Source organism: Vitis vinifera, chromosome 7, assembly GCF_030704535.1.
Source record: "Vitis vinifera cultivar Pinot Noir 40024 chromosome 7, ASM3070453v1".
Taxonomy (NCBI): Eukaryota; Viridiplantae; Streptophyta; class Magnoliopsida; order Vitales; family Vitaceae; genus Vitis; species Vitis vinifera.
Genome location: NC_081811.1, coordinates 1,609,706 through 1,621,960, shown reverse-complemented (window position 1 = coordinate 1,621,960; position 12,255 = coordinate 1,609,706). Strand labels below are relative to the sequence as shown.

The following is a 12,255-nucleotide window of genomic DNA, read 5'->3' as shown; positions in this document are numbered from 1 at the left end:
GTTGAGCGGTAGTTATGTGATATTCAGCTTACAATTTCAGATTAACATCAAGGGAATGCAAACACACCAAAAGCCTTTGAATTATTTTCTTTTTCTTTTTATTCCATTTGCTTTGTTTCATTTCTCATTTCATTTCATTTTTTTTTTGTGGAATTCTGTATAATTATAGAGATTAAAATATGTGGCTTGATCAATGTTGATAAATGTTTCTTTTGTACTCATTGAAACTTAGTAATCCCCATTAACCCATTAAGTGTTAGGCGCCCTACTGAGTAATGTGGAATGTTTATCCCTTCATTTTTAAATCTTTTTAGATGCAAATATCACTCTTAAGGATCTACAGGTAGAGCAGGGAGGACTTCAGGATGCCTTTAGAGGCTTTGGAGCTGCCTAGTGGAGTGTGGCGTATTTGTTGTGTTTGTTGGATTGGAACTTGTTTTAGTAAACTGTGAATTATGAATTTGTAATGAGACCCTATTTTGATTAAATTGTTTAATAGTGAACTTTTATTTTTGGATTGTAATGATAATTATTATATCTTGTTGCTTTTGAGTAGTGATTGAGATATTGTTAATTGGTGGAAACTCTAGTGTGATGTATGTGTAGAAAATAAAATAAAATTCAAAGCATTTTGGTTGATTGACAGTGTGGATTAGGAGGAACCCTTAAGGTCAAACCTTTAACCTGGAGTCATGGGCTAAATTTTGGGTCGTCCGAAATTTGGGTCATGACAAATTCCATCATCGAGAGGCATCAAGCCCATCTCTAACTTTCAAGGCCCTACTCTTGACTTGAGCAAGTGTATTAGCATTAAGGTGCTATGTCACGAGTGACACTTTCAAGAGGGGCATAGACATCATCTGGCAACGAGTATACTAGAGAAAACATACCCTTGTTCCCTTGTTACATGAGTGGAACAATTTATAACCTTCTCATATATACATATTATCAGTACCTTCAATAAGAGGAATAGTGGAGCGATCCCTTAATCTCTAGATGGACTCTATGTTCCATGGGCATCTAGATAACTTGGGAATATATATGGAGATAGACATCTAGGCCTAAATAATCGATGTAGTACCATGACTTAGGAGCTATCTAGGAAAGAAACAGATCCTTCCGTACATTGGAGATCGAGGGTGAGATGTGCTACATGTTATACTAGTGAAGAGTGGTCTTTAACATATCCTATTACTATGGACCAAGACATGTAACATCTTGCAATCGATTGTATCACGAAGAAGCTCATAAGGCATATATTAGACGTGTGGCATGCTTTAATTGGTTCAAATGAATTTTTCAAGATAGGACATGAATAAAAGCTCACTTATGAGCTTCACACTTTTCTAACATGTTGTTTGAATAAGCAAGAAGAATGCGATAAGAGATGCAAATTTTTATTTAATTAAAACTTTTTACAAATGTTGCAATTATTTTCATTTTTAATAATATAATTCTTAAACATAAAACTCAATAACTTCTACTACTTTTACTTCCAAGGAGAAGCAGAACTTCTTGTACTTACCATAAATCTCTGCGCAGGCCATTCACTTACAGAAGAAGTGTTGAACCATCCTCTGCATAAGCATCTATCACACCTCACCAATAAAGTCTGTCACCAACTTGGTCCATTTCATCTAAACAAGGTTCAACAATTTTACCTTCAAGATGAATCATATAATTTCTATTTGCCTCTCGTTTCATCATACATCTTTTGAGTTATTTTTCTTATTTGCTTCCCTTCATAAGTTGCGCAGCATTTTTATGGCAATTTTCATTTTTTTTGGATCTTTTATTAATGTCTCTAATTTCATCTTTCTTCCAATAGTTTTCCTCAGGAAAATAATGGCAGCTATAAACCTGAAATTGACAGCACTGTGGGCCTTAAATTATTTGAATCAGACAAGCAAGAACTTGTGCAGTTGGTGCGGGGAAACACCCCTGGTGGCATCAACCAAGAAATCAAGAGAACATTTCTGATGGTGGCCAAGAGCTTCTACTATGCTGCTTGCTGTGATCCTCCAACTATTAGTTCTCATATTGCAAAAGTATTCTTTGAGAGTGTAGTCTGAAAAAGACGGTTAAGTGAGCATTAGACTGGAATCAGACATAAATGAAATTGTGCAGCTGCTGCTCCAAAACTCCCCTGACGGCATTGACCCCGAGATCAAGAGAACATTTCTTATGGTAGCCAAGAGCTTCTACTAAAAGTTGATGAGGAGGTATTAAAGAAATAAAAATGGTTAAATTTCAGTAGGGTGGTATAAGTTTGAGTTATACCGAGCCTGTGGTAAAGGGGGGATGATGCAAAAACTTATAACAAAAATAAGTCAATAAGAGAGGCCTAAATATGATTGGATCTCACCCCTTCAAACTCTTTCCAGAAAGAGCTTTTGAGTGTTCAAATTTGTAGTTCTCCAATTCCTTTTCCCAGTCAAGAGGCAGGTTTTTTTGGTCTCAAAGAAATTCAAGAAATATAATATCAACATCAGACAAATTAATCCAGGGCTTGAGAACAAAAAAGCAACATGGTGAGACCCTGGAACTGAAACAAGCCATACAGTTTGGTCACCTTCCCTGAAATATGCATCTCAATAGGATGACAAGCAGTTCAACTAATTGTTTAATTTTACAAGAAATAAACATTCCAAATGTACTTTCACATATTTTCTGTAGCCACTTGCCTACTTTTGAAGAAGAGACACCAACTTGAGCTCAACTTCTTCTTTGGCTCGTCTATCAAAAGGATCCTCACCAATGTATAGATCTAAAATCGACCGACAAAGAAGTTGGCTCTGGATATTCCCCACCTCCTTTCCATCAACTACAGAGATTACATACAAAAACAAAACAAAAACAAAAATAAAAAAAAAATTGGGAAAGGTTAAATATATACAAGTTTCTTGCATTATTATTACTGCAAAGGAAAAAACATATGACAAGACATTTCGATCATTTCAACCAAACATGATGGGTTACTTTTAAAGAGCCAGGGTAGTTGCATTATCTTGAATAAATAAAAAGCTCAAGTTATTCCAAAGTCCATTTTGCAGAGTACAATGCTTTTGAATGTACCTTAGTAGTACCGTCCACACTGAAGAGTGAGGATTTGAGAATCTTAATCCACAAACGGAAACTCCTTTAAACCATTAACCATTCATCTTTCTCCTTTTTAAGCACCATGATATAATTCCAAAGTCCATTTGGCTACACATCTACTTTGTATCGTCTGGTGATTTTAGTAATGATCATATCATTTCAAATGATGAATTCTTCCAATCAAATTAGGTGAAAATAGAACAAGAATAATTCCCACCTATGTGATTTTAAGAAAGCTGAAAAAATCATGGACAATAATGTCATAGTGTGCCCACTGTGCCTTGTTTTAAATCTTTTGTTGGGTCATCTGGTTCAAATCAACTACAGTTGTTCTTCACATGGATTACCATTTAAATGCAAATGAGAGTTGAACAATTAAGCAAAATAAAAGAAAATAAAATAGTTTTTTGACAAATAATTTTGGAAATTAAAAAGATTAACACAAAAGATAACCACGTCTTACTTGTTGTGCGGAGCACATGTCCCCGTTCCCTTGATAGATCTATCACAGATCCCTTGGGTATTTTATATTCATCTTTAAACTGGGAAGTGAACCTGCGACAGAATTGGCTGTTAGGCTAAAAGAGAAATAGAAAACATGTGACATTTCTCTTATAAATTGAGACATGATCTATCACAATCTGATTTTCTTCAACAATGATCCATCACAAAATCCAAATAATGATTCTTATGATTCTACTGAAAAAGCACACCAGCTGATACTTCAAGAACAGAACTGGAATAATGAAGACACAGTAAGGAACTAGTGGAGGACTGATAAGAATAAGATGCAAGTACAACAAAAATATGCAATTGACCATACATACAAAATAAAAAAAAATAAAAAAAATGCAACCTAAACAAATTGCAAAACAGAATGCAGTCATTTACAGGAAAACAGACAGACAAAAAATGGACACCAGAATATCCCACATGAAACTCCCCTCCAAATCCAAAAGCTCTTCATGATTCAAATCAATAACCATTAATTCAGTTGATACTTAAAAAGAAATGATAGGAATATTAGATATCAAGATAATTTACCTATGAAGCAATTCTTTGTTATCTGATCCTCCAAGCTTTTGGAGTCTGCTGCCTACAGATTCTTCAAAAGCATTACGGACAGAACGAATGCTCAATCTGCTGTAGACTATTTGAAGTCTAACAGTCATGCATATATCAGCTTCCATAAGGTCTTTACTGAGATCCTTCCTTTCAGAAAAGGATAATTTTCCATATTTTTCACTCAGCAATCTTTTTAAGTCACCATCATCAGCATAAACACCTGTGGATGGCAAATGATGTTACAATGGAAACATTTGCAGACTAACATTGAGCCTGTGTTTCATAGTGATAGTATCATAATGCTTTTATAAACCATAACATTGTGCAGATACCACCGGCTATGTAATCTTGCAACATTGGGGTACTTGCAAAAGTTATTATAGTCTTGAGGGTGCCGAAAATAAATGAGTTAATGTAATTGAACAAGAGGTCCAAAAAGAAGTGTTTGTCATAGTGGACTTAGGACATGTTCCATGTCAAAGAACTTAGTTATGTAGGATAATGATACATGGTTCTTTAGGAAATTTGATAAACTCAATTGGAAATAGACCACAAAATGTAACCCAAAATTAAGTTGAATGCTTCAGACAAACCGAATCATGTTGAACATACCTTGTGGCAGAAGTGGCCCTGTTGATTTTTACTCAACATAAATTAGTATATTCAAGCTTTCAGCTCATAATATCCAAATTCCATTTTTTCCAATTCACACATAGGTATAATTTTTTTAAAGTATAATTCATAAATCTTTTTTTATGTATTTCAAGATCATACCATGGGATAGATTTATAACAAGGATTTACAATGAGCATCTTTTTTTTCTCCATTCTAATGTCATGGACTCAAACAAAAAGATGAACCCATCCATATTAAACTCATGAAAGTCGGTTCCTACTTAAACTTTTACAAACATCCACATACTAATTATCGAGAACCAAGAGCAGCGCACACTAAGCCTATGACATATGACATACAGTTATTAAAGCATGGAATGGAAACTGAACCATTAGATTGGAACTTCAGTGTTAACAGTTACTAGGCTGCTTATGGTACAAGGTAACTTTTTTATCATCAGAGCCATTTCTATTCAACAAAAACTCAGATATTCTTACCAAAAGCAAAAATTCAATGATTTTGGCAACAGTTCACCAGAATAACCATAAAGAGTATCAAACATTAAAAAGAATCCACTCTTACAAATTCCAAATATGGTTCTAGGACTATCAATAAATTCACAATGAAAGCATTCCTCCTCAACTATACGACCAAAATTTTCTCCCAATGCTTAAAAATTCGCAATGCGGTTAAGACAAGTCATACAATAGCTGCTTCTGTTAGATACTAAATTTGTTCTGGATTATGCAGAAAATGCAACTAAACCCAAGTAATGCAACACAAAATTGAAGAAAAACATTGGATAGATTTCAGATGGTAGTAAAGGAAAGCGGTACCAAATGCGTAGACATCGATGTTCTTCAGTCCCAACACACTCTTTTTCCGCAACCCAGTTCCGAGAAGCTGCCGAGAATCGTTCAAAATCGAGGGAAACAAAACCCCAGTTTTGGATTCGGAGACTGAAGAAGGATTGTCAGCTATGGAGAGAGAGGCCCAAAAGGGGGAGGAGTGATTGGAAAAGAAGTTGAATGCGTTTTGGAGAAATGGATTTATGGGGTTCTGGGAGACTGCGACAGCGGCGGCGACGGCGGCGCCAGAGGCTGCAGCTACGGAAAATGCCGTGGCGGCCGCAGAGAAGGAATTGGAGGACCGGTGGCGGGGATTTGGGGGCTGAGAAAACGAGAATGGGAACCTCAGAGAAACCATGGTGCTTCTTGTTGTTCTTCTTTGGTAGGTGGCGGTTAAAATGAGGTTGTGTGTGATTGGGCACGTGCTATGCACGTGAGATTGGTGGTTATTTATTGGGCTTGATGAGGACACTGAGGAGCGAGTGTGACTTGGGTTTGTATAGGCCCACATAGAGGAGGGAGTTTGGTGGCAATTTTTTATTGTGAATACATATGACAACGGGGCAAATTCGAGATGGATGACACCCATCACAACCCATCTTGATCGACTCGGTTCAATTCATGGATTATAATCGATTGGATTAGCCTACATCAGTTTAGTTTAATTCAATTAGATAATCGACTAATTCTTTAAAGCGGCAATTTGATGGTTAAAGTTTGATACTATAATTATGTCTTACCCTACTTGATATTATGGTTGTGGCTCACCCAACTCTTGGATATATGGAATGATAAGAGGGTCTTGATTTAGTTATTGGACTTTGATGACCAGGTTCAATGAAAAGCCCAGCCCAAGAATTGAAGCCCAAAACAAATTCTTATAATTATGTAACTTGCATAGGATTTAAAACTCTTGAATGAGTAAAAGGCATACGTAACCACCAACTTAACCCATGTATTTATATTTATCAAATTGTTGGACTTTGGGCCGAGTTGGACCAAGAAGTTGGATACACCCTAGTCAAAGCCCAGCCACAAGGCCCATTTACATTCCTATCTTATAAGCAAAGCTTTTCATACCATACCATGAGCACTGTGGCACTATAGATATTTTACCAAGAAAAAAACGCCATGAGTCTGATGGACAAAACCAAAATGAAAAATAGAAATAATTGAATTTAAATAAATAAAAAGAGAAAAATCATAGACATTGGGCTGTTTGTATTGTTCTTCCCACACATTCCGAAAGCTTCTTTCAAGTGATGAGTTTCTTCTTAGATTGAATAACACTGAAAATGGGCCTGAAACACTCAACCCAAGCCCACCAAACAAAAGGCTGCACGTAGCCCAATGATATGATACACAGATTCAGGTTGGCGTGCAGCCCATTTAGCCCAATGACTATATGGGTTCATTAGGTGTAATTGTAGAATCATCAAATTCCAAGGGCTCCAAGGCTTTGTGTATTTTTCTCCTTAATAAACATAATCATCTTTGTTAACTTCTTGGATTTAAAGCCAAGTTTCGATAAAGAGTTAAATTTCAAGACCACCCTACTGATTTACCTAAACTTGATATGGGCGGTCCAAGCCATCCTAAACCCAAATCAAGAGAACTCGAGTTTGACCTAACTCAATCATATATAAGATGATCCTTCTTACTAAACCTAATCTATCTTTGAAGACAAAAGCTCCTATGAACTTAGAAGGTATCTAATCCGCAAGATCCCCATGCATAGATACTCTATCATTTTCCTAAGAGACAAAATCCAATATATTCCATTTTCAAGATGTCCAAATTTTTATATCCAAGCTTAATCCTTGTTCTTAAATGGAGAGACAATACAAAAGACCATGTGAAAAAACCATAAAAATTAAATATTTTATTTGTAATGCCAAACCCAAGAGATGGTGACAACCTAACAAATAATAATAAGTTATTTAAATAAAAATATTTACATAATGGAAAAAAAATTATGGAATTCCATGGTAGAAAAAAACACACAATGATAATATTGTTTTCCATTATTGAATTGTATTTTTTGAGATAACTTTTTGTTGTTTTATTGAGTGTCTTAAATAGATATATACTTCTCATTATTTTATTTGGAGTGGGTGTTGGAGGCAAAGTGTTTTTTTTTCCTTTTTCCTTTTTTCTTTTCCACCGTCATCAATCTTTAGTGGTTGTGACAAATAAAATTATTAATTCATCATTAGTTATTACATGCTCTTAGCATGTATGGACGTGATAGATCTATCTTACCTAATACTCCAATAACATTATATAATCATTTTAATTCAGACGTAGAGCTATCTTATATAATTAGGCAATAGGGATTAGGAAGTACACATTTCAATAACATTATAATCATTTTAGTTTAAAGGTAGATTTATCTTATCAAATTAGGCAATAGGACGATGTATAGTTAATCATTTTGAATGTTATGATTCATTTGACTAGGTGGGTTCAATATGCCCCAATTACATCCTAATACAATAAAAAGACAAATAAAAAAATGTTCATTAGAGAGAAAAAAATCACAATATTAGTGTACCATTCAATTGACAAAGAAAATTGGGTTATGTGTAAGAGTTTTTCCTTGTGACTTTTCCAAAGTCATGCTCATAAATCTAATCATGGAGTTAACGGTATGCAAAATGGAACATCCTATATGTTACAATCGTTGAAATAATTCAATAATTAGTACTAATTCCTATATTATGATACTCACTAAATAGGTATAGTAGGACATTCTTAAACCCTTGCAACGAGAGCAATGCCTCAAAAAATTATTATATAATGAATCTATGAAACTCTCAACTATTATAAGTCAAGCTAGCTAAAATCTCTGAAACTTTATCTTTTAACTATTACGCGTTAAGGTGAGACTAAGCAAGTATTTTGAGTCATGCAAGCTCTCATCTTTGTACGAAGTAAGGGAATTATTACTATGTACATGTGTATTTGAATCAAATATATTTTATTCTAAATTGTTTAAAAAGAAAAAAAGAAAAAAACAAAAGAAGTTAACATTTGTGTTTGTATGATTTACGAAACTTATAATATTAATTAGGAATGTCATTACATAATTCCTTGTTCTCTAAATTTTTTTGAAATTGGAATAAATTATTAAAAAAACCCATGAAAATCACTTTTCTAACTCCCATTATGATTGGACATGCATGCCAACCAAAGACTTCTTTTATATTTGCACTTAGAAACACTTTCCAAAACATAAATTACTTATGTCTAAAAATTATTTTCTACATATATATTGGAACCTAAATTATTACAAGTTTACCAAACTTACATAGTACATCCTTATATATATATATATATATATATAGAGAGAGAGAGAGAGAGAGAGAGAGAGAGAGAGAGAGAGATCACTAATTTCTTGAGTGAAGAATTCAAATAGATTAATTTGAGCTTTCGACGTCACTTATTTCAGAGAGAGACTTGAATGAAGAATTCAAATCGATTAATTAGAGTTTTCAACGTCACTCATTTCATAAAGAGAGGGAGATATTTTCTAACCTAAATTATTACAAGTTTACCTAACTTGCATACTATATCCCTATATATATATATATATATATATATATATATATATATATAGAGAGAGAGAGAGAGAGAGAGAGAGAGAGAGAGATTTTCTAACCTAAATTATTGCAAGTTTACCTAACTTACATTGATATCCCAATATATACATATAGAGAGAGACAGATCATTAATTTCCTGAGTGAAAAATTCAAATATATTAATTTGAGCTTTTGACATTACTCATTTCAAAGAGAGACTTGAGTAAAGAATTCAAATAGATCGATTAATTTGAGTTTTCGACATCACTCATTTCAGAGAGAGACTTGAGGGATGAATTCAAATAGATTAATTTGATCTTTCAATGTCACTCATTTCAAAGAGAGAGATATTTTCTAATATAAATTATTACAAGTTTACCTAACTTACATAGTATATTCCAATATATATATATATATATATATAGAGAGAGAGAGAGAGAGAGATCACTAATTTCTTGAGTGAAAAATTCAAATAGATTAATTTGAGTTTTGGACTTCCCTCGTTTCACTTAGAGAAAGTGATATTTTTTAACCTAAATTATTACAAGTTTACCTAAGTTACATGGTATATCTCAATATATATATATGAGATTGCTAATTTTTTGAGTGAAAGATTCAAATAAATTAAATTGAGGTTTTCACTTCACTTATTCCGAATTCAAATAGATTAATTTGTTGACTTTCATGTACAACAAAATGCATCAAGCGACGCATAATGAAGATAGATGCTGAATTTAGCATTAATACTTTATGTCATTCAAATCTTATCATTAGATTGCGTATTAATTAGACTTTTGACTTTTATACAGTAGACTACTTCTGGGCTTTGGTGTCATTCTTTTTTTAACAAAATTGCGGCAAGGTTGGTGAAGAATGGTCTTTACCGAGGTGGACAGAGAGCAGAGAAGACAAAGGTTGTGAGGGTGATGAGCCCTGACTATTTAATTATGGCTTGTAAGTGAAGGGCCATCGCAGACTCTGTGTGGCCGAGACAAACCAACTGGATATGTACAGACTCAATTCACAAGCCCCCACCGACTCCATGCTTGACCCCCCGCATCAATTAAATATCGGAAAATGCTAAGGTACGTATTGATACCTTTTGGAACCAAAACCTGGACGTTTCAACATGTACGATAAGATTAATATCATTGAATAAAAGTATAAACATATGTGATAAAAGTATAAACACATGGGATAAAAATATACAAGTACAAAGAAATGAGATTAGTAACAAAGAAATATGACTAGAGACTATATATAATAAGATTTAGATCATTGAATAAGGGTGTGGATGAATCACATCAAAATATAAGATTAAGATTTAGATCATTGAATAAAAGTATAAACGAATGAGATCAAAATATAAATGTATAAAGAAATATAACTAGATATTATGTACGATAAGATTTAGATCATTAAATAAGGGTATAGACAGATGTGATCAAAATATAATGGTAAGATTTAGATCATTGAATAAGTGTATAGATAAATGATATCAAAATATAAAAGTAGAAATAAACGAGACTAGATACAAATAATAAGACTTATAAATGTGTACGTCACATTATCTAATTGGTGATGCATATTCGATAAGTACAAAAAAGGCATACTAATGTATTGTAGTGTTTTTTCCATAAGCATTAAAAAGTACATTAATGTATTATAATTAATCCTTTAAGTTACATTTGATTGACGTGGTAAAATAAGATATGATTTGTTGGATAGAAAATGCATATCTTAAAATATGATTTTCAATGAGATATGAAATCCTTAAATATTATATCCAATAGACATCATATCTTAAAATAATATATCAAATGAAATGTATTATATTATGTTATATGTATATTTAGTTTATAAAATGAATAAAAAAAAAAACATGAAATATTTATTATTTTTCCAATGTTTAAATAAAAATGATATTATATTTCAATATTTTCTATTTTTTTAAAAAATAAAATCTTTTACTTTTAACAATATTCATGATTAAAATATTTAAACTTTATAAATAAATTTTTTATATTATATTATTCAATATACAAAAATAACACATATAGATATATTAGTTATTTTTTTAACCATAAATTTAATTTTATAACAAAAAGTCTTTATTTTGCAAAAGAAGTAATATAAATAAAAAAATTTAAAATAAATAAATTTATAATACATGATATATGCATATGCTATATCTTAACAACTATAATTTATTTCAAAATAATGCACATAAACTCTTAAAATATAATTCTAATTGGGTTTCAAGAAATATTTAATCAATATCAGGGTTGAATAGCATTAACAAAATGGTTTTTTTTAAAAAAAAAAAAAAATTAAGAACAAAAATAAATTAATTTGAGCAAAAAATTTGTGGATTAAAAAAAATTCTCAAAATGACAGCATTGTTAGTTAATATTAATTGAGTTTTAAATAGAATAAAATTTATAATGTAAATGGATGAGAAATCAAACCTTAAAAGATGAAAAATAGAACGGTAATTTTTTTAAAAAAAAAAATTCAGATTTTTAATGATAAATTTTTATAACATTAATTAATATTAATAGAGTTTTAAAGAGAATAAAATGTATAATATTGATGGATGAAAAATTCAAATCTTAGAAGATGAAAAATGGAATGGTCATAAGAAATTTAAAAAGTTTTTAAACTTTTAATAATATTTTTTTATAACATTAATTAATATTAATAGAGTTTTAAAGAGAATAAAATTTATAAGTTAATGGATGAGAAATTTGAAAGTTTTCAAACTTTTAATATAAATTTTTATAACATTAATTAATATTAATAGCTGGTTTAAAAAAGAATGAAATTTATAATATTAATGGATATTAATAGGGTGGTAATAAAATAAATTCCATAACTTTAAATATTAATAGGTTGTAATAAATAAACTGTTAAAGGGTATTTTTAAAATTAAAAGTAAATTAATGGACATTCTTGATATGAAAAAATTGACAAACACAACATAATTTTATATGTAGTATAGATTAACATATTTTATTTTATATATATAGGTGTTTGTCACTTTTTTA

General features: G+C 31.5%; 1 protein-coding gene across 1 annotated transcript; it reads right to left on the bottom strand.

Annotated features, from left to right (window-relative positions):
- Positions 1–2,546: 2,546 nt before the first annotated feature.
- On the bottom strand, positions 2,547–6,042 carry LOC100257991 (fatty-acid-binding protein 1). Its single transcript, XM_002278127.5, has 4 exons — positions 5,616–6,042; positions 4,144–4,384; positions 3,563–3,654; positions 2,547–2,824 (listed from the first exon to the last, which is right to left on the bottom strand). The coding sequence occupies exons 1-4, from the start codon at positions 5,983–5,985 to the stop codon at positions 2,685–2,687; spliced, it is 843 nt and encodes a 280-aa protein (XP_002278163.1). The 5' UTR covers positions 5,986–6,042; the 3' UTR covers positions 2,547–2,684.
- Positions 6,043–12,255: the final 6,213 nt, after the last annotated feature.